This window comes from Caretta caretta, chromosome 2, assembly GCF_965140235.1.
Source record: "Caretta caretta isolate rCarCar2 chromosome 2, rCarCar1.hap1, whole genome shotgun sequence".
Taxonomy (NCBI): Eukaryota; Metazoa; Chordata; order Testudines; family Cheloniidae; genus Caretta; species Caretta caretta.
The window spans coordinates 267,439,532-267,465,558 of NC_134207.1; the positions used below are offsets into that span (position 1 = coordinate 267,439,532).

General features: G+C 45.0%; 1 protein-coding gene across 8 annotated transcripts in view; it reads right to left on the reverse strand.

Annotated features, from left to right (window-relative positions):
• LOC125631098 (KAT8 regulatory NSL complex subunit 1) overlaps nt 1-26,027 on the reverse strand; it is a 139,930-nt gene that overhangs the window by 73,118 nt on the left and 40,785 nt on the right. For all 8 annotated transcript variants that reach the window (XM_048837288.2, XM_048837287.2, XM_075126092.1 and 5 more), the window contains one exon: nt 20,210-20,351. In XM_048837288.2, the coding sequence (XP_048693245.1) occupies nt 20,210-20,323 (114 nt within the window). In that variant the 5' untranslated portion in view covers nt 20,324-20,351. The remainder of the gene's footprint in view (nt 1-20,209; nt 20,352-26,027) is intronic.

The following is a 26,027-nucleotide window of genomic DNA, read 5'->3' on the forward strand; positions in this document are numbered from 1 at the left end:
TGCATCAGGAGAGGGGTTCATGTTGTGCTGGAGGAATGCTGTGCATTTTGCCTCCATGACTAGGAGCATTTCTTCAGAATATGCCAATCTTTATCTTGTACCATCTTTTTATCAAAGGCTAAAGTTGAAGCTGTATAGATATGTCTTCCAAGTGTATTCCATGCTGCATCAGCATTCAGGGAGGTATAAACAGAGGACATATCTTCCCTGAGATATGTAATACATTGGCAACACTTTCACATCAGCAACACAAAAGACCAAGGAATGTGTAGGCAACAGCTTTCTTTAGTATGATGGAATTTCCATAGTGAAAATCTTGTTTTGCAGCATACAAATGCATAGTCTATGTAAGGCCTGGTCTACACTACGGGGTTAGGTCAACTTTAGCCACGTTTGTCGATTTAAAAATGACTGTGTCCACACAACCAACCCCATTCCGTCAACCTAAAGGGCTCTTAAAATCGACTTCTGTACTCTTCCCCGACGAGGGGAGTAGCACTAAAATCTACCTTGCTGGGTCGAATTTGGGGTAGTGCAGACACAAATTGACAGTATTGGCCTCCAGGAGCTATCCCAGAGTGCTCCATTGTGACCGCTCTGGACAGCACTTTGAACTCCGATGCACTAGACAGGTACACAGAAAAAGCCCCGGGAACTTTTGAATTTCATTTCCTGTTTGATCAGCATGGCAAACTCAGCAGCACAGGTGACCATGCAGTCCCCCCAGAATCGTAGAGCATAGAATGTTTCTACGCTCCCCCTATCATCTCCATCCCTGAGGTTATCGCAGATTAGAAGGCGAAAAAAACCCACTCGCGATGACATGTTTTCCGAGCTCATGCTGTCCTCCCGCACTGATAGGGCACAGCTTAATGCATGGAGGCATTCAGTGGCAGAGGCCAGGGAAGAATTAAGTGACTGAGAAGAGCGGAGGCAGGACGCGATGCTGAAGCTAATGGGAGAGCAAACAGACATGATGAAGCGTCTGTTGGGGGAGCAAATGACATGATGAAGCATCTGCTGGAGCTGCAGGAAAGCCAACAAGAGCACAGATCCCAGCTGCATTCATTGTATAACCGCCTACACTCCTCCCCATGTTCCATAGCCTCCTCATCCAGACGCCCAAGAAAGCAGAGGGGGAGGCTCCAGGCACCCAGCCACTCCACTCCAGAGGATGGCCCAAGCAACAGAAGGCTGTCATTCAAACAGTTTGATTTTTAGTGTGGCTACAATAAGCAATGTGGCCTTGTCCTTCCCTCCTCCCCCATGCCACCTGGGCTACCTTGTCCAGTATCTTTTTTTTTTTTTAAATTAATAAAGAAAGAATGCATGGTTTCAAAACAATAGTTACTTTATTTCGAAGGGGGGAGGGTGGTTGTCTTACAGAGAATTAAAAATCAACAAAGTGGGTGGGTTTGCATCAAGGAGAAACACATACAACTGTCACACTGAAGCCTGGCCAGTCATGAAACTGGTTTTCAAAGCCTCTCTGATGCACAGCGTGCCTTGCTGTGCTCTTCTAATCGCTCTGGTGTCTGGCTGCTCAAAATCAGACACCAGGCGATTTGCCTCAACCTCCCACCCCACCATAAATGTCTTCCCCTTACTCTCACAGATATTATGGAGCACACAGCAAGCAGCAATAACAATGGGAATGTTGGTTGCACTGAAGTCTGACCTAGTCAGCAAACAGTGCCAGCGAGCTTTTAAATGTCCAAAGGCACATTCTACCACCATTCTGCACTTGCTCGGCCTATAGTTGAACTGCTCCTTACTACCGTCCAGGCTTCATGAGCCATGGGAGCAAGGGGTAGGTGCGACCGCGCGGTGCTGCCGGCTGGGAGAGCAGCCTGACGCAGAAGCCTCCAGCTCACATGATATTCCAGTCAGGACTGAATCTCCATGAGACGAAACTTCAAGAAGAGAATGACTTGGAGTCTCTGGCTCCCATGTGGTGCTCTAAGAGGAGAAAAGCCATGTCTGTCCAGGCGCCCCTGATCAACATCACCAAGGTCTGCCAGGAGCACCAGGAGACGTATGGCAGCTATCAGTCCTACTGCACCATCTGCCGCAAAGGCAAGGAGCTGCTGCTGTGTAGCAATGCAGTACCACGTCTGTCAGCAGCACCTAGGAGACGTACAGTGACGGTGAGCTGAGCGGGCTCCATGCTTGCCGTAGTATGGCATCTGCCAGGAAAAAAGGCGCAAAATGACGGTCTGCCATTGGTTTCCCGGGAGGGAGTGGGGGGGCTGACGACGTACCCAAAACCACCCGCAACAATGTTTTTGCCCCATCATACATTGGGAGCTTAACCCAGAATTCCAATGAGCAGTGGAGACTGCAGGAACTGTGGAATAGCAGACAACAGACAATCGCTCACCTGATGGTAGCTTACTGATGACACTATGAAGCTGCTGATAGAATAAGTCCTTCTCTTCAGAAATGGAGAAAAGTGTTGGGACATATATGGATATTGGCAAAGCTATATATAGTAAGTATATTTAGTGATACATATGATGATGATATAATATAATATGTTCTGATATTACAACAGGACGTTCAACTTTGGGTGCTCATGAGTTTTGGACTGCAAAACCCACCCCGTATCCACGGTGGTCTTGTTTGCTTTTTCCATGCCAGAAAAAGATGTAATGCATCTCCCATAGAGATCCTGCATCAGCTAGTCTGGTTTCAGAGAAAGTGGTCATGTCAATGCAAATAAGGTGTCAGAGGTTTACCTTTAGACCAAAGTCCCCTTCTCAGCAATACAAAGGCTTGGAGACCAAAGACGTTTGGAAGCCAACAAATCTGCCAGAAACTCCAAAAGATAGAGCTGAGTTGCAGTACCAATCACATAATGTTTTCTCCACATAGAATTGGATCATTAAAGCAGTAGAATCCTCTCATATTCTATCTCCTTGTTGAAAATGCGCATTGTAATACAAGCCCTATGCCCGGATACCAACATAACCGATACAATTATGCACAGAAATGATGCATATAGTGCACCCTGAAGGAATACATGCACCTCTTCCCTTTTCTCACACGTAAGAGGGTGGAAAACAGATTTCCTATCACAATCACAGCTCTGTCACACATCTCAAAGTAATCCACGCACTTACCAATAAGGCCCAACTATTGCCTCTCCATTTAGCATAGGTACATCTAACACACAACCTGCTCCTGAAATGTATGCAAGTAATTCCCGTTGGCTACTGCCAGCTCCAAGAGAAAAGAGAATGTGGCATGGGCAACAATTTCCCCCAACCCTGCTTTTGTCCTTTAATAGGGTTAGATGGAATCCTGTGAGCGAGAGTGAATGGACTATAAGAGATGAAGAACTTGTATATCTCAACAACTGTGAGATTGGCAGACTGTGTGTGTTAATGGGACACTGCTTAGAGTGGACACAGTTAAGGTTTCATGGGCAACCTCAACGGTGGATTTCATGATTTTCAGAAGTTTGAAGTTTTGCTCAACTAGACATTCTGCAAGAGGATAACATACCACAAAGCAACCTTAACTCTGCATTAACAGTTTTTTGCTGCTGAACGTAGTCCAGCCCGTTTAGATATCTTTCACAGCTAACAATTTCATTACCAACCATTATACTTTTCTCTCTCTTTCTTAGAAGAGACTCTTGAGAAGAATTGGTCTGCTATTACAATTAAGTAGTGCATGACCTCTGCTAAAAGTTTAGATTGCTTCAAAACAGGTTTCAATATTTATTTGATACACTGATCATTTAGCACTGATAGATAGTTGAGGTCAACAGACAAAAGCTCCACTTATACTGAAACTACTAGATCTCTGAGGCCTCTTTGACGGTTGATCATGAGGTGCTGCTGACTCACTCTACCGAGATGTTTATACCATGCCCACCACCGTAGTATATAACACACATATTGTAGCAGTAAATTGGCTGTACATGTCCCTTTCCAATAGATCCCAGAAAATTATGATGGGCAGCTGTTTTTTTGGACAGCTCTTACCTGCAGAATCCTACAGGACCTGGGTCTTAACACCTCTGAAATGTTTAGACTATAAGCTTTTGGGGGCAGGGGTTATCACCTGCTATGAAAGTGTACAGTGTCTAGGCACAATGGGGTCACAATGACGACTAGGGCTTCTAATCTAGGAGCTATTATAATAAGTAATGTAAGCCACTGAGAGAGATCGTGAAATGCTATGGTACTTCGGTGTCATCGATATGTGAACAGCAACCAATTAGACAACTCTTCAGCAAAAGTAATATTGTTGCTAACAGCACCTGAACGAACTGGAGATCTGGAGTAAAAGCTGAAGATAAATCCTGGAATTGGAAGACCACTGATTGCCAGACAATCATTTGTGTCATAGCCATGGCATCTCTGATATACACTGGTTTCTTTGTTACATGCTCTTAGCTCAAGGATTCTTTCATCTTGAGTCTCCAGCTGATGCCCTAAGTCAGTTTTTGTCTGTTCTTCTCATTGTTCCATCAGCATGGATGAGGTGTGATGTAGAGCTGTTAAATGGCATTATAAGCCTGTAGGTAAGGGGAAACAATGGTACTCAAAATGAGCAAGTGTCATTTTTTGCTCAGTTCCAGAAATACTGCAACATGACTATGACTATTTATCAATGTTGATAAATGCATAGTAATACACACTGGAAAATACAATCCCAACTATACTACAGAATGATGGAATCTAAATGAGCTGTTACCACACAAAAAAAGAGATCTTGGAATCATTGTGGATAGTTCTCTGAAAACGTCCACTCAGTGTGCAGCAGCAGTCAAAAAAACATTAGGAACCATTAGGAAAGGAATAGATAATAGGACAGAAAATATCATAATGCCACTATATAAATCCATAGTACGCCCACACTTTGAATATTGTGTGCAATTCTGGTTGCCCAATTTCAAAAAAAGATATATTAGAATTGGAAAAGGTACAGAGAAGGGCAACAAAAATGATTAAGGGCATGGAACAGCTTCTGTATGAGGAGAGACCAAAAAGACTGGCATTTTTCAACATGGAAAAGAGGCAACTAAGGGGATACAATGGAGATCTATAAAATCTTGACTAGTGTGGAGAAACTCTCTTATTCACTGTTATTTACTCCTTCACATACCACAAGAACCGGGGGTCGGTCAAATTAATAGGCAGCAGGTTTAAAACAAATAAAACGCAGTACATCTTCATACAACACACAGTCAACCTGCAGAACTCATTGCCAGGGAATGCGGTGAGCACCACCTGGATCCGGCACCCCAACCCGCTGCCCTGAGCCCTCTCCCACACCCAAACTCCCTCCCAGCCCCTGAACCCTGCACCCTCTCCCGCGCCCCAGCCCCACACCCCCTCCTGCATCCAAACTCCCCCCCTTAGTTAATTAGCATTTTTCACTTACCAGCACCCCTCCTTCCCCCAACATGCCAGATGAAACAGCTTTTACTGTACTAATATAAAATGTTTTCACATAAGATAGTCTTAATTGTTAAAGTGTCTCAAAAGTGATAATAGTTTCTATACTTTCAATTGAAACTTGCTGATCAGATCAGTCTCATACTGAAGGTTGTGCCCCAGTAGCAGTAGACTGCATGCCCATAGTTTGCATTGCACAGGGGGTAGATATAAAAGTACATGAATTCCTAATGTAATGCTTCTCCATTTGTAAGCTTTTGTACATACAAGTTAAACAGCTAGTCTGCCTGGTAGAGGATTTTAATTTGTAATTACTATACATGCAGTATAAGCCTTTGAAATATTCTAAAAACTAGCCTTTTAATTCAGGTCAGTATTAGCGTTAGAGATGACAATACACAGCTTCGTATTATGAATATGCAAAACCTATGGGAGAAAGAAATAGCCTAACAAGAAGTAGTGAAGACAAAGTCCACAAACAAGTCCTTGCCTCTGCACTGAACAGGGATGAAGAGCATGTTGCAGCTGTTAACCATGTCATCAACAATATGACAAATCCATTTCCAGAGGGGCTTACCAACATACCTCTTGCATGTAACATGAGATGTGCAAGAGATTCTACTGAAAAAAGCAGATGCTGATGAAGAACAAATGAAGAGATTTGTAAGAGGTGCAGTTGATTCTGATGGGACATGTAGCTTCTTCAGCCCAGTCAAGAAATCTGGCATCAAAGCATTTACTGACTTGGCCAAGACGGCCAAATTTAAGTCCGGCAACTTCCCCAGAGCCATATCTTTAGCAAGATGTAGAGATGATGTTTCAATGGCAACTATTTCTCAGTCACCCAATAGGACCTGTGCATATGTCCCTCTTTCATGCTGATGGAACAATGAGAAGAACAGAAAAAAACTGAATTAGAGCATCAGCTGGAGGCTCAAGATGAAAGAATCCTTGAGCTAAGAGATGTAACAAAGAAACCACAATGTATATCAGAGATGCCATGGCTATGACACAAATGATTGCTGGAAACAAATTCGACATTCAGTGAACCGGCTGCTGAGTACTTGAGGCAGGTCCTAAAAGGATTTGACAAAGCTAATTCTGTAATTGAAATCTTTGATAGATATGACAACAATAATGCTCTGAAAACTGAAGAAAGTCAGCACCGGACAGAATCGAAGGCTGCATGCAAGAAATATCAGGTGACTGGTGGATGCCCTGTGCCTCCACAGAAAACATTCCTAAATGTGGTCCAACAAGCAGTCACTTGTAAAATTCCTCTATAAATATATGGTTCAAAATGTACCTCAGAGCGTAGGAGCACACCCAACACAGACACTCCTTCTCGCTGGAGGCTTTTCCAAAGAGGTGCTGAAGATGCCCAGGAGTGCAGTACCCAAAAAGAAGTAGACAAAATGATGCTTCTGCAAGCTGTATATGCCAGCATGGTCTCTTGGCGTCAAAGGAAACTTAGGAATTAGGTCACTTGATACAGATGTTTTGGTCCCTGCTGTTCAATGCATTCCAAAAAAAGAATACACAAAACATGTGGATTGAAACAGGCACCTTTACCAGCACAACTAACAAGCAATGCTTCATACCTGTGCATGCCATTTGTGATGCTCTCCTGACTTCTGCTGTACACGAATTAACAGTTGTGTCTCTGTGTCATCCATATTTGGTATGGGGGGGAGGGAGCAGTGGGGGAATCTGTGTTTAATGTTGTCAAAACAAAGAGCGCTTACCACTTCAGAGATCTTGACAAATCAGGAGACAGTGACAGAAAAAGTTGCAATTTTTGCAGCAACGACGTTGGTAGCAGTGCTGTATGACCAGAGTGAGAAAGAAAAGACCACCCCCATAGAGACCTAGCTTGTGCCTCAATCTAGCCATCAAAAAGGACAAGTCACTGGCCAAACTCCTACCACACAACGACAGTTTTGAAGAGCATGTCAAAAGAGCACCCTGGCAAACAAAGACTTGGATGTCTTTGCACGTAGGAAAACTAGATATTGGATCACTATTGCAACATGGATGGAAAAATGTGACTGATGAATTACTTCCTGTATTCTTCAAGTGCCCAGTGGCATCTGAGCTTTTACAAGACCTTATTTGTGCCTTATTTGTGTAGAACAGTGGTCCCCAAATGGTGGGGAGCAGGCCCCTCCCCAAGAGGGAGTCCACTTCTAGGGCAAGGATACTGTTGTGAGAGCGGTCCCAGAAGCGGAATGGAGGATGTGGAGGAGGTAGTGTTGTGAACTTGATCATATAGCGCTAATGACATCTAGGACCCACTTGTCTATTATCACACTCCATGCTGGTAGAGTCTTCGGCAGCCTCTGAAGGGGGTGACTGGCAAGAGCGGTAGTGTGCATAGTGGTTGACTGCTCCCTAGACGTACTCAGAAATAGCGCTTACATGAAGAGTGGGTTTGCTGTACAGAGGACTGAACTTGATGGGCCAAGTGGACGGGACCTCTAGGTCTTCAGATGCTTTTACGGAGGCTCGTAGGGTCGCTGGTGGTAAAACTGGGGAGCTGTGTACCGCTGTGCGGGAGCTGGCCGATAAATCTTTCACTGGGGTGTTGACGTATAAATACCCAGCAATTGCAAGGTGGCTCTAGAGCCTTTATGCAAGTGTAGGGAATCATCTGTTTTCTGGCTTAAGATGTGGGATTCATCAAAGAGAATGTCTTCAATTGTATTCTGCACCTCCCTAGGGAAACCAGAGGAGTGTAACCAGGATTCCCTCCTCAATGATTCCAGTGGCCATAGAGCACAAAGACCTGTTCACAGAGCCTACTACAGCCTGAAGCTTGGTTCTGGTGACTCATGTGCCCTCCTCCAGAATAGCTTGGAAGCGAGCATGATCCTGTTGGGGTAACTTGTCCGCAAACTGGCCATAGTTCAAAAAGTCATATTTAGCCAGCAGTGCCAGGTAGTTAGAGATGTGGAACTGAAGACTGGCTAAAGAAAAGACCTTGCTACCTAGAAGGTCTAACCTCTTAACATCCACGTTCCACTCCAACCAACAGGGAGGGTATTGCCTGGCACGTTTCTTAGCGGCCTGCATAACCAAATAATTAGGTGGGGGGAGAGAAAACAGAAATTCAGACCCCCTTCGGGGGAGCATAGTACCTCTTTCCCGTCCCCTACATGGTGGGGGTACACGTGGCCAGTGTATGCCACACGGTGCAAGTGAAGAATGGCACTGTTGATCGGTAGTACCACTCTGGCCAGTACTGATGCGTGGAGAATGTCCTGCAACTGATGCGGATGGTCTTGACCTCCACAACAGCTCCTGGAATTAGTGGTAGTCATCCAGGACTGAGAAAGGAATTGACGACTTGGCCACATTGGGAAATGAGGGGAACTGCTCTGGATCTGGCGGCACTGTTGGAGCTGGGCTAACCAGTGTGTCCTCCAATCCCAAATGTCTACTCAAAAAAGGATGGAATGGTGAAATAGAAGACTCCTTTCGGGTGGGTTGGGACAGTTCTGAAGACAGATAGTGGAGCCAAGAACCCCAGTAAGGCCAACCCAGGGGATCCTGAGGCTGTTGCATTGGTGCCCGTAGTGGCTCGTGTGCTGGGGCAAGGGGGGGTAGTGTTGCTGGACTGACGGAACCCTTGAGTAGTCATGCCATTGGAACAGGAGCAGTAGACCACACATACGAGCAGAGTCCTCTCACATGGAGGAATTGGATTTTTGTACAAATGGTGGCACCGTCAGAATGGAGTGAGCCATAGGGGAGCGCTCAGGAACATGGCTGGAAGGCAGCAAGTCTAAAGTAGGAGAACAGACCCTTCTGGGGCCGGGGGGCGCAATGTCCTGAAATACACAGAGACCTCAGCTCATTCAGGGCAAACAGTTCATGAGGACCGGGGCAGAATCCTGCCTCCCCGGAGTCAACGGCACAGTCCACTGACGGAACCAGAAGCTGCCTCAGAACTGACTATTCATGGGACTTCGGCAGAACCGGTGCAGAAAGGGTACTCATGAACCAGGACCGATGGATCCAGTGTGTGGCATGACTTTTTGTCACACTTGTGGGCCTTGGAATGCGCTACTTCTCCATGGCTAGAAGTTGCAGATGATGCAGCATCTTTCTTGGGCCCTGAGGAAGACTTAGTGCTATGCTTATGCACATGCTTCCTTGCCTCACGACTAGGGCCCGGCACAGGGTCCATAGCACTGGTACTGGCGGAACCAGTGTTTGGAGTTCTGTGGTAGAAGGAGCACTTCTGCATTGCTCAGGCTGATGTACCGGGGCATACCCCAGCCTAGATCAGACTGCAGCCTCATGGTAAACTGCTTCTTAAGGCGGAGAGCCCGACCTTCTCAGGTACGGGCAGGGAAGAGGTGGCACATACTGTACCTGGACGCAATGTAGACTTCCCCCAAGCAATACAGGCAGCATTGGTGCTTGTCACTGACCAAAAACAAGCAAGGGCAGGAAGCGCAGATCTTGAACCCTGGCATCTTCAGCATAATCCAGTACCCATGTGTGGGTGCTGGGGGGTTGGTAGGTCGGCAGGAAAACTGCTGAAGCAGCATCTCAAAGTCCTTAAATCCTAAGAAAAGTACTACTAACAATAAAAACTGCTACAAAAACAATAAAATGCTAACTATACACAAAAATAAAAGTTTTTCACTATGTATGAAAAGTGCGTCACAAGGAACGAGAACAGCAGAAACTCTGATTTGGACTACTAGGTGGTGAGAAGGAACTGAGGGCGTGGTCAGTCTGCCCCACCCTTTATTGTCTCGGTTGAAACCATGAGGCAGTACAAGGGTGCATATACAGACCAGTGGACACTACTACTTTCAAAAGCTCAGGCTCCAGGCACATGGCATATTCACATTGTCCCTATTGTATTCCACTGAGGGTTATCACTTGAAGAACTAAAACTGCTCCAAACCAAAAGCCATTTTCATCCCATTGGTCCCCTTTCATACACAGAGACCCATCTCCCTGAAAAACCTTCACAGGAGAACCCATCAGCATATCCTGAACATCACTAATGCCCTACAATCCCAAGGCCCACTGAAGTTAACTTGAGTCATTCCATCAACCTCAGTGGGTTTTGGATTAGACCCTGAATGTGGGCTCTGCTAAATCAGGTGGGAAAGAGTGAACTTCAGAGCTTGGAGGTCCTCATAACACCTTACCATTTAAACTAGTGGCTATTATATTAAATAAATTAGATCACGAGTGCTGCATTATCCACAGGGAAAGCCTGAAATATTCAGAACCCTAAAGTGATCAGTAAAATAATTAACTGTCCTAATTAATCATTCACACCTCTCAGAGCTATTGTTTCAGGCTGTATGAAGACTCAGGAAACATAACTGAATGTAAAACAATGCAGTAATCTTTTAAAGATTTGTTTTGCAAACTTTAGACATTCTCTCTGAAATGAATGCTTAGATTGTGTCTCAAAACTCTGGCAAGGATTTGATTCTGTTGCAAATTCCAAAGTTGTGTATCAAAAAATATAAAGGTTCTACTTATGAAAATAGGGGTGCCAAGAAAGGGATACAATATTAAGTTTTAAAACAAGCAAGAAATGCAGACCCTCACCTTATTTACTATAGTTTATCCTGACAAGTTCTTCTGTCACACAAGGATACACAGTGTATTTTTGTTCTTTCCCATATGTCCCAGACGTCAACAGAAACCAAGGCTCCGTCTCAGGCCAAGGCAATTGAGAAGGAACTGAGGGCTGTTTACCCATGCAGCTCGATACAGCATTCGTGCATGCCTTAAGGATGCATACAAACACATGTGCGGGCCAAACGGATGCTGCTAAATAAAAATCTCCAAGAGGTGCATAATCACTTCAAGTGGAGCACCCATGGGAATGCTACTCAAAGAAGTAAACTTAGCAACAAATGCCAGCTACTAATTCTTACACCCCCTTACGCCCGGGAAGGGGGAGAGACAAGATTCCTAGGAGAAAATTTACAGCAAGAAAACATTCTGCAAGGCAATTCTTCACTGTCATCAACACTCTACGCTTCCTAACACCCTACTGGGATAAAGTTTAGCTTCGCCTTTGTATTATGGCAGCACCCAAAGGCCCTGATCAAACTCAGGGTCGCCTTGTGTTAGGCACAGTACAGACACAGTCCCTAATGTGAAGAAGATCTCTGTGTAAGCTTGAAAGCTTGTCTCTCTAACTAACAGAAGTTGGTCCAATAAAAGATTATCTCACCCACCTGGTCTCTCAAATGTTTTATTACTCACGTAGTTCAAGCACTAGAAACAGCAGCAATCACAGAGAAAAACAATGCTGAATGAAAGTGGGAGATCAGTACATCGATCAGTAACCTTAGTGGTTAGTATCAGTACCATGCAATCCTTCCGGGGAGAAAAACAAAAAAACAGAACACTCCTGCTTCAAAGGGTATGGATGGCTAAGGGAACTAGTAATTGGATACAGAGCTTTTCAGAAATAGGCTACCAGTCAGAATCCAGCCCACGCTGGAAGTAAGCAAAAACAATCAGCATCTGATGGCTGTTTAGCAACCATTACAGGATTACAGGAAATGGAATAGACACCACCTCTCTCTCCCTCACACACACGCACTATATTTGGCACACCTGGCCTTCCCATTGGCAGTCCCAGCAGAGATGCCAATAACTGAATAGATCATGGAGACTTCACTCCCGCTTTCATTTCTACAGGTAGTCCCGGAGAGCTTCAGTGAGGAAGATTATAATGCCAATGTTTATTACATACCTACCACCCTGTGGCCATCTGGCAAGTTTCACCAGTACTGAAGTGACCAATATACATATTTTTTAAATAGTTTTTTGTGTGTGTGTGTGTGTGTGTGTGTTTATTTAAAACTAGAGCCTGTCTCTACCCCTGGCTCATGTGCAAAGAAGAAATAAAAGAAGAATTAAAGTTTCAGTACATTTAACAGAGAACAAAAACCCTTCAATGAAAGGGCTCTTGAGCTTGGCTGTTTCTTTGCATTCATCTGTCAGGTCCAAGTGCTCAGATCTGACCAGCGCTTCATGCAGGCTCCCCAACTTCGGAGGGAGAAATGAGTCAGCATTCTCTGCTTCCCCCGCGACTGCCTTCCTTCCTGAGCAAGCACCCAGGCCAAGGAGAAAACCCCTGCAAGGCTTGTGGGAAGCAGAACTTCGCATTTCCCCCCTCAGCGCCCCCTAGCATGTAGGACAGCTGCCCTGCGGGAGGCCCAGGGGAAAAGCCTGTGTGGGTAGGCGCGCCCTGGGGCTTGGTGGAGATTGTTTGCTTGACCACAAGCCCTGTAACAGGGGGTGGTCTGGGCTGTCGCCTAACTCTGTCTGTGCTCCTAGCCAAGGCAGCGCCTTCTCCTCAATACTCTCAGGCACCAGCCCCAACTCCCCTTGGCTGCTGTTAGCCGTTTGTTTTAATCCCCCACCAGGGAGCTCCCTGCTGAATGCGCACTGGCAATCTGTGCCAGCAGCCTCCCCGCCCCTCCTGAGGCTGGGGGGGCTGTACTCAAAGAAATACCTTCTTGAGAGTCACCACTTTCAACAGCAGCTGGACCAGCTCTTTCTCATGGGATCCCAGCTTATCCCCCTGAGCACCAGCAGTCTTCCCGAAAAAGATCACCAGGTAGTCAGGAGGGGAGGAGGCAATGGCCAGGGATAGAAGCAGCAGGAGACGGCGAATTGATGGCGGGGGTAGCAAAGAGTGGGAGGAAGCAACAGCAAAAGGATGAAAGGGTAGAAGTAGGGTGGATACAAGAGGCGGGAACACCTAACTGGGGTTGAGGCAGCAGAAGGAAGGATGAAAAGTAGAGAGGTCCCAGGAGAAGGAGGGAGGCGAGAAGCAGTAGCAAAAACTGGGGGATAACTGGGTGAGAGGCAGCAAGAGACAGAGGAGCCAATAGCACAGGGAAGGGGCAGCCGTAACTCGAAGGTAATGGGGCAGGAGAAGGCACTTCCTAGCAAATGACAAAGTTGCCTATGATCTCAACGTGTCTTCTAGGGCCCAAAGGAGCTCAGCTGAGACCTGGCTGTCCAGCCCCTCGCTCACTCTGCCTGGTCATTGCAACAGCCCTTCTCCCTGCTGATGACATGTAAAACCAAAAAAACGTGAACAGCTATGACACCACGTCATGATCACTACAGTCCCAGTGCCATTCTCGCCTGGGGCTCCGTGAAAGGAGAAGGGAGGGTGTCCTGGGGTTTGTCGTGCAGGGGGAGGTTCAGGGGACAATGTGTCTGCCGCCTATCCACCCCACTGCAGGAAGAAGAAACTCCAACACGAGATGCATTTTAAAGAAGCCCAAATGAACACCATAGGGAAACCAGCTCTGCTGAAGCTCTGAACAGGGGAGTAGGGTCAGAGAAGGGAAGGTGGGTTGTAGGGGGGCAGGGGGATGGGGAGCCAGGGTCCTAGGGAAGAGAAAGGAGATGATGAAGAGCAGGTGAGATGACTTCTCTGCTGGGAATGGAAGGAAAACGGTGATCATGTGGAGAAGAGGGATAGAAGTGGGGCTAGGAGAGGAAGGGAGGCAAATGTGGGGTTTGCCAGTACAGCTTATTTTGCTTGGAGGCCCTGGATAAGATGCTGATAAAAGCGCAGTTTGGCTGGGATAAGCTAGTTTGCTAAGGACACTCTGTCGTACAGTACAGCAGTGCTCCCATTGTAGGCCTGGCATCTGTTCCTTACACATCCATAGCACACCCACCTCTCCTGGCCAGTCATGCACCCTGCATGTATGCACAGCGTGCAAACCCCTGTCTATTAGCACCGACAGGTATCCCAGATACACTAGCACAGACACGCTGGTTGTGACGGTCCCACAGACAGCTCACCACAGTACAAACACACTCACACAGCTGTCCACATAATAATCATCCCGGTCACACGTTCTCCTTGCTGAACACCCCAGAAAATGACTGAATTCTCTTCAGGAAGACAGAGGCACTGTCCCTCTGCTGTCTGAGGTTAGAGCAGCCTCTTCCCTGCCAGTTTCTTCCCCCTCTCCCTTTTCCTTACTTAGCATTAATGTCACCCCAAATTGCTCATTCATCATCCAAAATTAGCCAAATGAATTGTCTTGTTATTCCAGTTATGACAATGAATGACCTGACATCAAAAAATATTTTGAATTCGCAGCGAGAAGGCAATCAATTATTTCATTCCCCTGCCTGGCTGGGAGCACCAGGTTTTGCCCTGGAAACAGTCCGCGCTCCATTAATAAAAGGAGTACTTGTGGCACCTTAGAGACTAACAAATTTATTTGAGCATAAGCTTTCGTGAGCTACAGCTCACTTCACCAGACTGAATGCATCCGATGAAGTGAGCTGTAGCTCGCAAAAGCTTATGCTCAAATAAATTTGTTAGTCTCTAAGATGCCACAAGTATTCCTTTTCTTTCTGCGAATACAGACTAACATGGCTGCTACTCTGAAACCTGCTCCATTAATGGTATTTCAAAGCCCCAGTCAGGAGACTGGAGTATTTCATTTCATGCCCTAGCAATTACCAAGGTAGTTGTTGCTGTTAATCCCCTGCAGCCTGTTAAGCTAAGGCTGCTCTTTTGTTTGGGATGGGGTTGGTATGCGCCTTGCATGCGTGTTGATTAACCCGTCTGGGGCTGCTTGTTTAATCAGGGCTGCTCTCAAGCTGGGGCTTCCTTGACTGGCAACGTTGATTTCCCATCCCCACTCCCTAGCAACTGTTGAGCCGCTGGGGATTCCCTCCCTGCTGGAGGCAGCTGAGGGGAATTCCCGCCCACCCACACCCTGTCTTCTGGTTGGGTGTGGCAAGGGAGCACCCATCGGCCATTGATGGAACTTGTTCTGTGCAGAAGCAGCAGTGCTGCGTTCCTGCCCAGATTAGGAAGTGGGTGATGGGCAGTTTTCTGCTGACTCCTTTTCAGGATCAGAGGAGGGAGCCTAACAGCAATTCAAGGCAGTGAGCCCAGCCCAGCCCAGCCCCTCTCAACATCTCCCTGTCCCTTTAAGCACATTTCAAGGGTAAGAAGGTGGCAACACCACCCACTGAGAAGGAATCCATCAAATCAGCGCTGCAGCTACCCCAGGCAGCATTGCAGCCTGTGGTTTGGGCAGAGAGTCGCATCTCAGCTGTACTGTGAGTTCATCAGGCGCATCTGGCATCTGGGCTGTCCTGTCCCTGCAACGTGCACTTCGTTAAAGCATCGTCTGCTGCTGGAAAACAACCACATCTTTGGCTAATAGCATAGCAGGGCGGGTGGGATGTACTCTCCCAGCTGGCTGAGATCCTGAAGGGGATGGCGGGATGAGATGGGAGACTGAGACCGGGATCGACGGTCAGAGGTTCCAGGATCAACCGGTTGGTGACCACTGCTCTAATCAAGGGATGCCTTTAAGCTTGTCTGTACACTGTTTTTTTTTTTTTTTTGCTGTATTTGTATCCATTGAGAAAACAATATTGTTACAGAGGAACCCCCTCTAGTGTGGATAAAGAGGTCTACTAATGAAAACCACTATATAAGAACAAGCTATTATTATTCCCCTCTACTTATAGGAATAAGCTACGTTGATATGAGCACCTTTCTGGTGGTATAATTGCACACACAGTAGGGGATACTTCTTTAACTCTTCCAGATTCTAAACTGACAGTTACAGCGGTACAAAACCCGCATTTAAACCCGGTCTTAATGTTTTCAATGGCAGTTCCTCACCCATTGGCCCCAAAAGGTTAAAATGTCAGTAAACTCAAAGGAAGAATTGTAAGCAACGTTGTTGTAGACTTGTCAGTCCCAGGATAGTAGAGAGACAAGGTAGGTGAGGTAATATCTTTTATTGGACCAACTTTTGTTGGTGAAAGAGACAAGCTTTCTTGTCTCTCTCACCAGCAGAAGTTGGTCCAATAAAAGATATTACCTTATCCACCTTGTTTCTATATAGGCAGAATTGTCATTCAAGAATAATCCTGATTTCCTCATTAGCATTTTTCCAACACAAAACCTAATTTGCACCAAAAGGTTTGACAATGACTACATAAAACAAAGGGAAATGTAAGTGATTTAAAAAAAATGTTTACATATCAATGCCAGTGTGACTTTAGCTCGCTGGATTTAGCGCACGACTCAACAGTATCCATGCTTAACAGCTTTAGTACTCCATTTTCTCAAACCATTTTCCTCTTATTTTACCTTATCCTCCTTGGGGTTTTCCCCGCCATTGTGAGTGTAAATAGTCTGCATCAAGCCTTTGACCCCTCCCTGATCCTCTAAGAGTAGACCTCTCTGTTTCATGTGAGAGCCAAGCAGCAAAGTGAAAGTAACAAGGGTTACAGTGCAAAACACATTGATTAGTCTCCTTATTGAATACGGTCTTTATTTGCATTTTCAGTCAAGTCACTAGGTTTCAAACCGAGTTTATCTGCTATCATATTTAAACACATATTTAAGAACAAAGCCAACACAAATGAACAGAGAGGAGCTAAAAGTATCCGTTTCACGTTGTAACTGAATAGTATAGCAAATTCACACATCAGAATGTGGACATTATTTAAAATCAAGGATCAGCAAAAATGTATGTGAACCAGACCAGAAGGTATGAAGTAGTGTGTATAGAAACAATTTACAGAATTATGAACTATATTATAGTAGTAACAAGAGGCCCCAAGCAGGATGATTGTTCTAAATGAGAAACATTCCTATGTGTAAAAAGAAAAGGAGTACTTGTGGTACCTTAGAGACTAACAAATTTATTTGAGCATAAGCTTTCGTGAGCTACAGCTCACTTCATCGGATGTCATTGTAGCATAAAATATTGTGCCAGAGGGCTACTGATAATATTTTGATTTACATAGCAAAATCACCCCTACCATCCTGTAACATGGTGCCCAAGCAAGCGGTAGCAAATGTAGTGTGACAAAGTTCCTGCTCTACCTTGGTGGGTCTTGCGCTAATTGGTGGATTTGCTCGCCTTGGAGCTTCACTGCAGCCCTCAGCTTGGCCGTTTTTCTGAACCCACAGTCCAGGTCGACGACTCCTGTGTCTGATCAGAAGTTGGGAGGAGTTTGGGGGGAACCCGGGCCCGCCCTCTACTCCGGGGTCCAGCCCAGGGCCCTGTGGAATGCAGCTGTCTAGAGTGCCTCCTGGAACAGCTGTGTGACAGCTACAACTCCCTGGGCTACTTCCCCATGGCCTCCTCCCAACACCTTCTTTATCCTCACCATAGGACCTTCCTCCTGGTGTCTGATAGTGCTTGTACACCTCAGTCCTCCAACAATCCACGTTCTCACTCTCAGCTCATAGTGCCTGCCTCTTGCTCCCAGTTCCTCACATGCACACCACAAACTGAAGTGAGCTCCTTTTTAAACCCAGGTGCCCTGATTAGCCTGCCTTAATTGATTCTAGCAGCTTCTTGATTGGCTGCAGGTGTTCTAATCAGCCTGTCAGTCTTAACTGTCTTGATTGTTCTGGAACCTTCCCTGTTACCTTACCCAGGGAAAAGGGACCTACTTAACCTGGGGCTAATATATCTGCCTTCTATCACTCCTGTAGCCGTTCACGTCTCCGAGCGGAGTTCCTCTGGGCGGCGTCCACCAACTCCCTTGACGCCTTTGAGGGGCGGTGGGCGCTGTCCGGGGTTCTCTGCTCGGTGTCCCCGTCCGGTTCCCTTCGTTTGACCCTTTGACCGCACTCCCGTCCCTGTTTTTCATTAGTTGTCCCCCGTAATTAATTGGCTCTCCAGGCTCTGTGGATCTCCCCCTTAGGCTGGGGGGGACTCCTTTCGTAGTGGACGAGCTCCGCCCGCCCACGTCCTGGATCCCAATAGGATCACTCCTGTAGCCATCTGGCCTGACCCTGTCACAGTAGGTATAGCCAAATGAGCCTTAATTTTGTGTTAGGAATGAAGGGTCTCAAAACAGCAAAGCATGAAAGATTAAAGCACCCAAAAGCATAAGGCAAATACTGACAATGTCTGTCAATTAATTACAAGGGGAAATGTTCAGAAAATACACACACTTAGCAGGTTTCAGAGTAGCAGCCGTGTTTGTCTGTATTTGCAAAAACAAAAGGAGGACTTGTGGTACCTTAGAGACTAACAAATACTAATTCAGATGCCAGCTGGCACATGAATCAATTAACTGCATCAAACTACATCACCATCGGGTGTCAAAGACAAATACATCAATGTAACAAAAATTTATATCACTGTTCCAAAAACTCAGTTTGAGGCTTCCTGGTGCACAATTTCAACTAATCTGACCATATGCAGATCACATGCTAAGGAGACGCCACTGTAGTTTGCAAAGTACTTTGAATTCCTATGGGACGAAAGAGTCTCTACATAAGCAAACGTTTGCTTTTTTTAAGCTTTAACTCTATTTTGAAATTCGTTAGACACTTGAAACAACTGACTCCCACTTCAAGGCTTTTCCAGTAGACTCTCAGAAGGAAGTGATAAAGAATTACTGGTGTTTGGCAAAACTTATTTCTGGAGTCAAGCCAACACAGGCACCATCTTCTTCCTAGAGAGAAACTAGTTGGTGTGTGTTTGCCCCTGTACACACACGCATACACATATAAAAAAGAATAAGCAAGTGACAGTATGCTTAATCAACTGCATATTGTTATGTGGGTATGTATGAGTAGCTGTACAATGGTGGCAGGGGGCCCTCAAAGTAACTGACGAGCACATCTTGCTTTTCCATCAGGACATTCCTTGTTCATTACAAAAAACTTTGCCTCTGACTTTTCCCCATCACCCAAACTACTAACCAAACCAAATCCACTGAAGTGGCCCTGGCACTCAACCACACACAGAAGATTAGTTTAGATTATTTTAAATTCCCCAGCTTCTTCAATAGAATGACATGCTGAAAGCAAGTACCTTGCTGAACTGAGGCCGTAAACTTTTAACTATCCCCAAAAAGGAATGTTTAAAAGACAGCACTCAAAACAATCATCATTTAAATAGCTCCTTCAAATTATTCACCTAAGGCCAATCTTTATGTTGCAATAATCAATAGTGGAACACTACTAAATGCAAAAATGGTGAGGTGGAAGATTAACACCCTTTTATGTGGAAACTTATAGCAGGCAGATAACAGATGTTTGCAGTCTCATGTGGTCCTGCAAGTATACCAGATTAATGTCACCTAAGATAAAACACTGATATTTTCTTCCAGCACCTCAGAGGGCTTTTTTAAGCTGAACTTGTATTGTTCCTGCAGGAGCATTGCCACGGGGTAATTCACCTCCTTTTGTTGGCCCTGTCTTAAAGGCAAGTTGGGGGCTTTAAACTATGACATGTAATTTATACAGGTAATAGATGTGGTGATCAGAATCCATTCACTCCACCTATTATGTTTTTAAAATTACATTGCAAGTTTCAAAGCCTCCAACTTACCTAAATATACACAATTGGTCCAATAAAGGGATAGAAGCAATCCTGCCAGACCCTCCCTGAAGGAATGTTTAGCAACATGTTCTCCCCTGAAGGGCCTATGAGAAGGAAATGTGAGGTCTTAATTTTTATCTTCTCCTGGATTTTGAAATAAAACATGGAGACAAGACAGAAAAGTCTGAGCTCCTAAGTTTATTAGACTAGGCAAAACATTAGAACATATATTGCAGGAAATAGCCCCGCATTGGCAAAGGTTATTACTTAAATAACCTAGCAGATTTTTTCCACCTTTAATTTATGCAATTAAAAAGAATACCAATTAATACTCATCACTTCCCTGGAGAGGTTGCTGCTGGAAGTCCTTCATTAATGTGCTGCCTACAAAATTCTAGTCACAGTATAAAGGGTTAAAATCTCCAAGGTACAGAATGGCCTTACCTTGTTGGCACGTAGTTGCTTGTAGAGATCTGTCTGCTGCCTTATGCGATACTCCAAGTCAGAGATCTGAGCCTGCAGCCACGTCCACTGACAGATAATGGTTGCTCTCTCCATTGCCCATTGGCACTCTGCGTGATGATGCCTGGAAAGCAAAAGTTTGCATACTTTAATCACTTCCATTTATTTAAACTAATTTACTCTACATACAAAATCAACTAGGATAGGCAAATATTCACAAGTAAAATTAATCACAAATTCACTTTAAAAGAGACCTATAAATAGCTTCTAAAGTCTATATCAAAACATTTCCTAAAAGGCAGGATCAAATAAGTTTTGCACTTCTCAAGCAATACCAACAATCCATTTCCAGCCACATACCAGCAATCATCCCGGCAATTATAAGGCAGTGAGAATGAATGGCTTAATTCTTCCTCAACTGCAGCAACACAAACTGTTATTCTCTTTGGTGACTTGTTAATCACAAAAAGTGGTCCATCAAGGAAAGAGTTCTGCCTAGCCACCTGCACACAGAGAACGTAAGAAATCTTTTACGGTTCAGTGGGATTGAATTATTGTAAAATGATAAAAAGGCATCTTTTGCTCCGTTGTACTCTAAAAAGGTATGACAACTTATCTTCACTGCCAGAGTTAGTTTACTTGAGTTCCTCCAATTGAGCTAGTCTAGCTAGAGTGAGGGCTCTTCTACACTGGACATTAGCATGCAGCAAGCTAGGGTCTGAATCTAAAGAACACTAGCTTGCCGTACAGTAATGTCCCCTTTGGACACTGTTTCTGTGCACTGGCTTAGACTATGTCTATGCTACGCGCCTTTTAGCGACACAGCTGTGCCACTAAAAGGCGTGCAGCGTAACCACTGTTTGTCAGCAGGAGAGAGCTCTCCCGCAGACAAAAAAACTTCCATCCCCAATGAGTGGTAGTAGCTTTGTCGGCGGGAGAGCTCTCCTGTCAACAAAGCACTGTTCACACAGATGCTTTTCGTCGGCAAAACTTTTCTCGTTCGGGGTGTGTGCATTTTTTTTCACATCTCTGAATGAGAAAAGTTTTGTCATTCAGTTTCCAGTGTAGACAAAGCCTTAGTGTAAGTCTTCTGGATTCACACCCTGGATTGCTGTACACTAAATTCAGTGTAGACAGGTCCTGAGAAGAAAGAGAAAGCAACCTTTCAGTGACCTCATTAGCAGATAGAATAACTAGATGAGCAGTTTGAGTTGTAACCTGAGCTGCTGCATGCCCACTGCACTACTAGCTGAAGCATCAGCAGCCCTGAAGTTTCAAAACACTCCATGAGTAAAGCACTTCTTAAACTCAAACTAGAGATTTGTGCGTGCAGACAAGAGACTGGTTAGAGGCAAAACTCGAGATATACCTCAAGCTAACAATGCAGTGAAGACAAGCCCTAAGCCGCAGCTAGAATTTGAGTGGGATCCTGGCAAAAACTAACTAGAGCACTTGGCACAGACATCACAGAAATAGGAGAAACCTAATATCTAGATTTCAGAGTAGCAGCCGTGTTAGTCGGTATTCGCAAAAAGAAAAGGAGGACTTGTGGCACCTTAGAGACTAACCAATTTATTTGAGCATAAGCTTCGTGAGCTACAGCTCACTGAATGCATCCGATGAAGTGAGCTGTAGCTCACGAAAGCTTATGCTCAAATAAATTGATTAGTCTCTAAGGTGCCACAAGTACTCCTTTTCTAATATCTAGAGTCCTGTGAAATTTTTATTCTTTACAATTGTGTGTTTTATTTTTTAAGAATTTTTGTTATTTCATTTTATCCATGTGGGAGGGGGCTGGGAGTTGCAAAATGAGCCACCCTGCACTCATGTTGAGGTGGCAGCTCCAGTCCCACAGGACTGGGTCCGGCTCCCTGCTCTGGGTGTTGTGATCTGGCATATGGGTTTGCTGTGCCAGCTGCTCAGGTTTGGCTTAGCCACCCTCATGAGCCAAGTAGCAAAAACCAGAGCTGAAAGCAGGGCCCAGCCACACAGGACAGGAGCCACCACTCCAGGGTGAGTTTTTTGTTTTATTTTGTATTTGCAAAAACACATAAGGGCTACTACTATCTACCTTTTCCCATAAGAGAGTGTTCGCGATAAAACAGTTTGTTGCTTTCTGTTTGCTGCCATTAACTGTGGCAGAGAAGCATTTTATGCAATATAAACTTTATTCACAGTTGTGAGATTATGGACAACAAGAATTCAAATGCAAAAAGGATATGGCTATTTATGGTCCTCAAAAGAAGTACAAGGGAGACAGAACTCAAGGATGAAAAGGAAGGGCACTCACAGGACTTTTCAGCTCAAGAGCAAGAAAGACAAATCACCACAGAGGAAACGCTATGGCCAAATGGGCTAATGCAATCCTTGGAAATCTTGAGTAAGAGTAGAGAGGTAATATTATCTATGAAGCTGGCACTGGTGCAACAGCTGCTGGAAGAGTGTGTCCAGTTCTGGTATCCACAATTCAAGGATACTGATAAATTGGAGAGAATTCAGGGAAGAGCCTCAAGAATGATTAAAGGATTAGAAAACCTGCCTTACAGTGGCAGACTCAGGGAGTTCAATCTAATAAACTTAACAAAAAGAAGGTTAAGGAATGACTTGATTACAATCTATAAATACCTATATAGAGAGCAAATATTTAATAACGGGCTCTTCAATCTAGCAGAGACAGGCATAATGTGATCCAATGGATGGAAGTTCATGGCCACTGTACAGCACTGTTACAGTGCACTCACTTAGTGTACAGCAAGCTAGTGTGTGAATCAGGAAAGCTCTGGCTTGGGTCGAGTTGAGCACTGCCCTAATAAATTCTATTCTCTGAACTGGAACAAGAGTTGACTTTTGTTCATTTATAACAGCCCCACCACTCAGAAAGTGGCTTGGACCATGTGGACGCTGTCCTGTACGTGAGCCTCTGAGCAATCCTTGATCAGCCAGTTGTCCAGGTACGGGTAGATCTGAACACCTCAGTGTCTGAGGCAGGCCATTACTACCCCCATGCACTTCGTGAAAACCTGGGGAGCTGTAGACTGACTGAAGTGGAGAGTGGTGAAGAGAAGATTACTCACCTTGTGCAGTAACTGAGGTTTTTCAAGATGCACGTCCCCATGGGTGCGCTACTTCAAATGTTGGTGCGTTCTGGCACCACTGATCCAAGATTTTTGGTAGTAGAGTCTGTCAGGGTCGTGTGTGCACAGTAGTCATCTTGTAGCGCTGTTGGCACCTTGACCAGTGTGCGCAGGGCATGGCGCAACCCAATCGCCTCAGTTCCTTCTCTACTATAGAGTCCTTACTGCAAACTCCGAAGTAGAGGAGGATGGGTAGTGAAGCACCCACCAAGGGACACATCTCGAAGAACCTCAGTTACTGCACAAGCTGAGTAACCTTCTCCTCTTCGAGTGTTGTCCCTGTGAGTGCTCCAATTCAGGTGACTGTAGAGCAGTGCCCTTGTGCGGATGGAAGGGACTTTGGAGTTGCATTCACAGTGGAGGCTAGCACTGTTAGACCTACCACTGTATCTGAGCTTGAGCTTTGAGATTGCATAATGGTTCGTAAATGTGTGTTCAGAGGCCCAGGTGGCCACTCTGCATGTCTACTATTGGTACATTATTTTTAAAAGCTATTGAGGTAGAATACTGATCTTGTCAAAATGGGCCTTTATCCTTGATGGGGGTTCTGTTTTGTGCGGTTGGTTACACATATGGATGCAACTGGAGATCCATTTATATAATTTCTGTGTGGATACTGCAGAATGCTTGAAACGCTTTGTCATTGTAACAAAAAGCCTTGGGAATTTTTGGAAAGGCTTTGTTTTGTCCAGGTAGAATGCTAATGCATACGTAGAACAGTCTCTTGTGCATTTGCATGGCGCTTGAGATAAAATGTAAGCAGATGAATCCATTGATTGAGGTGGAAAGAAGAAGATATTCTGTGTATAAATTTTGGATGTCGTCTCAGTGTGACTTTGTCCTTGAGAAATATGGTGTACTGACGATGAGCCATGAAAGCCCCTATTTTGCTTACTTGCTGTGCAAACGTAATTGCAACCAAGAACGCTACCTTCATTGATAAATGAAGTAGAGAGCTGGTAGCTAGTGTTTCAGATGTGGTTCTGGTGAGGCTTCCGAGGCACCAGCGTTAAGTCCCATGCTGGTCTAGGGTCACTTATTTTCCAGTACATATTCTGTATGCCCTTGAGGAAGTGTTTCATCATCAGGAGCATGAATATCGATACGCCATCAAGCTTATGGTGAAAGGTGAGAATGCTGTAGTACACTTATCAGCCAAAGCTTGTAGAAAACCCTGAATTCTTTAGTTCTAATATGTATTCCAAGACCAACAGAAGTGGTGCTGTAAGTACAGATACATGTTTGTTCTGGCACCATAAGGAGAACCTTATCCATTTTTGGAGATAAGTGGTATGTGTGGTTGGTTTTCTGCTGTTTACTAACACCTGTTTTACTTGTTCCAAGCAGGTTAACTAGTAATGGTGGAGCCACACCTTTAGGTGAAGTTTCTCCAAGTTCAGGTGGAGGACTTGACCTCCTCCTTGTGAGAGATGGCCCTGTTGGAGAGGGAGAGTACACGGTGCACAGATATGGGTATCAAGTCTGCCTGGGCTATGTCGGAACCATAAGTATGACCTTGTTTTGACGGTCCGTATCTTGTGTATTACTCTGGAGATTAGTGGTACAGGTGGGAATAAGTACAGGAGAGGTGCATCCCACCTGATTAGAAAGGAGTCTCCTAGGAATTGTGTTCCCAGTCCTGCTCGTAAGCAAAATTGCGGATATTTGTTGTTTCATTGTGTGGCAAATAGGTCAATGCAGGGGAACCACCACGGTTGGAATATGTGTTGTAAGACACTGGTGTTCAGTGCCCACTAGAGATCTTGGGAAAAGTGTCTGCTTAGAGTGTCTGACATCGTGTTCTGGCGGCCCAGGAGTAGGAAGCAGTAATGGTGATGTTGTGAGTTATGCACCAGTTCCATAATTTTATGACTTCTGTGCACAGGGTATGAGAACGGGCTCCTCCCTGTTGATTTATGTAAAACATACATGCAATGTTGTCTGTAAGGACTCTTACTGTTTTATTCTTTATCACTGGGAGGAAGTGAACATACATGTTGCAAACCACGTGCAATTTGAGAAGGCTGATGTGTAGTTATATTGCACACATTCACTGGTCTTGTCCACCAATATAATGAATTCTGGACTTTTGGTGTCAATGTTAGGCTTTTGTTTAGACTGCGCTTGTCTGATATGTACACTGAGCTTAGCCATCCCTGTAGTCCAGATGTGCCCCAATGAAATCCAACTGTTGTACTGGAATTAGAGTTGATTTTTGTTCGTTTATTTGTAGCCCTAGGGTCTGAAAGAGGGTGACAGTCCTCTGGGTAATGTGTCTCGTTTCTGATTGGGTAGGACCTTTCAGTAGGCATTTGTCTAGATATGGGAATATCATTATTCCTGGTCTGTGCAACTTTCTGCTACTACCGCTAGGGTTTGGAGAAGACTCTCTGAGCAGTCAAAAATCCAAATGGCAACACACTGTATTGGAAGTGATCTTTTCCTACTGTGAACCATAGGAACCTTCTGTATGCAGGATTTACGGTAATGTGAAAGCATGCATCCTGTAGGTTCAGGGGTGAAAACCAGTCTCCCTTTTCCATTGCTTGGATTATTTAAGTCAGTGTGACTATCTTGAATATATGGATTTGTACAAACTTGTTGAGTTTTCTGAGATCTAATATGGGTTTCCATCCACCGTTTTTCTTTTGGGTCAAGAAGTAGTG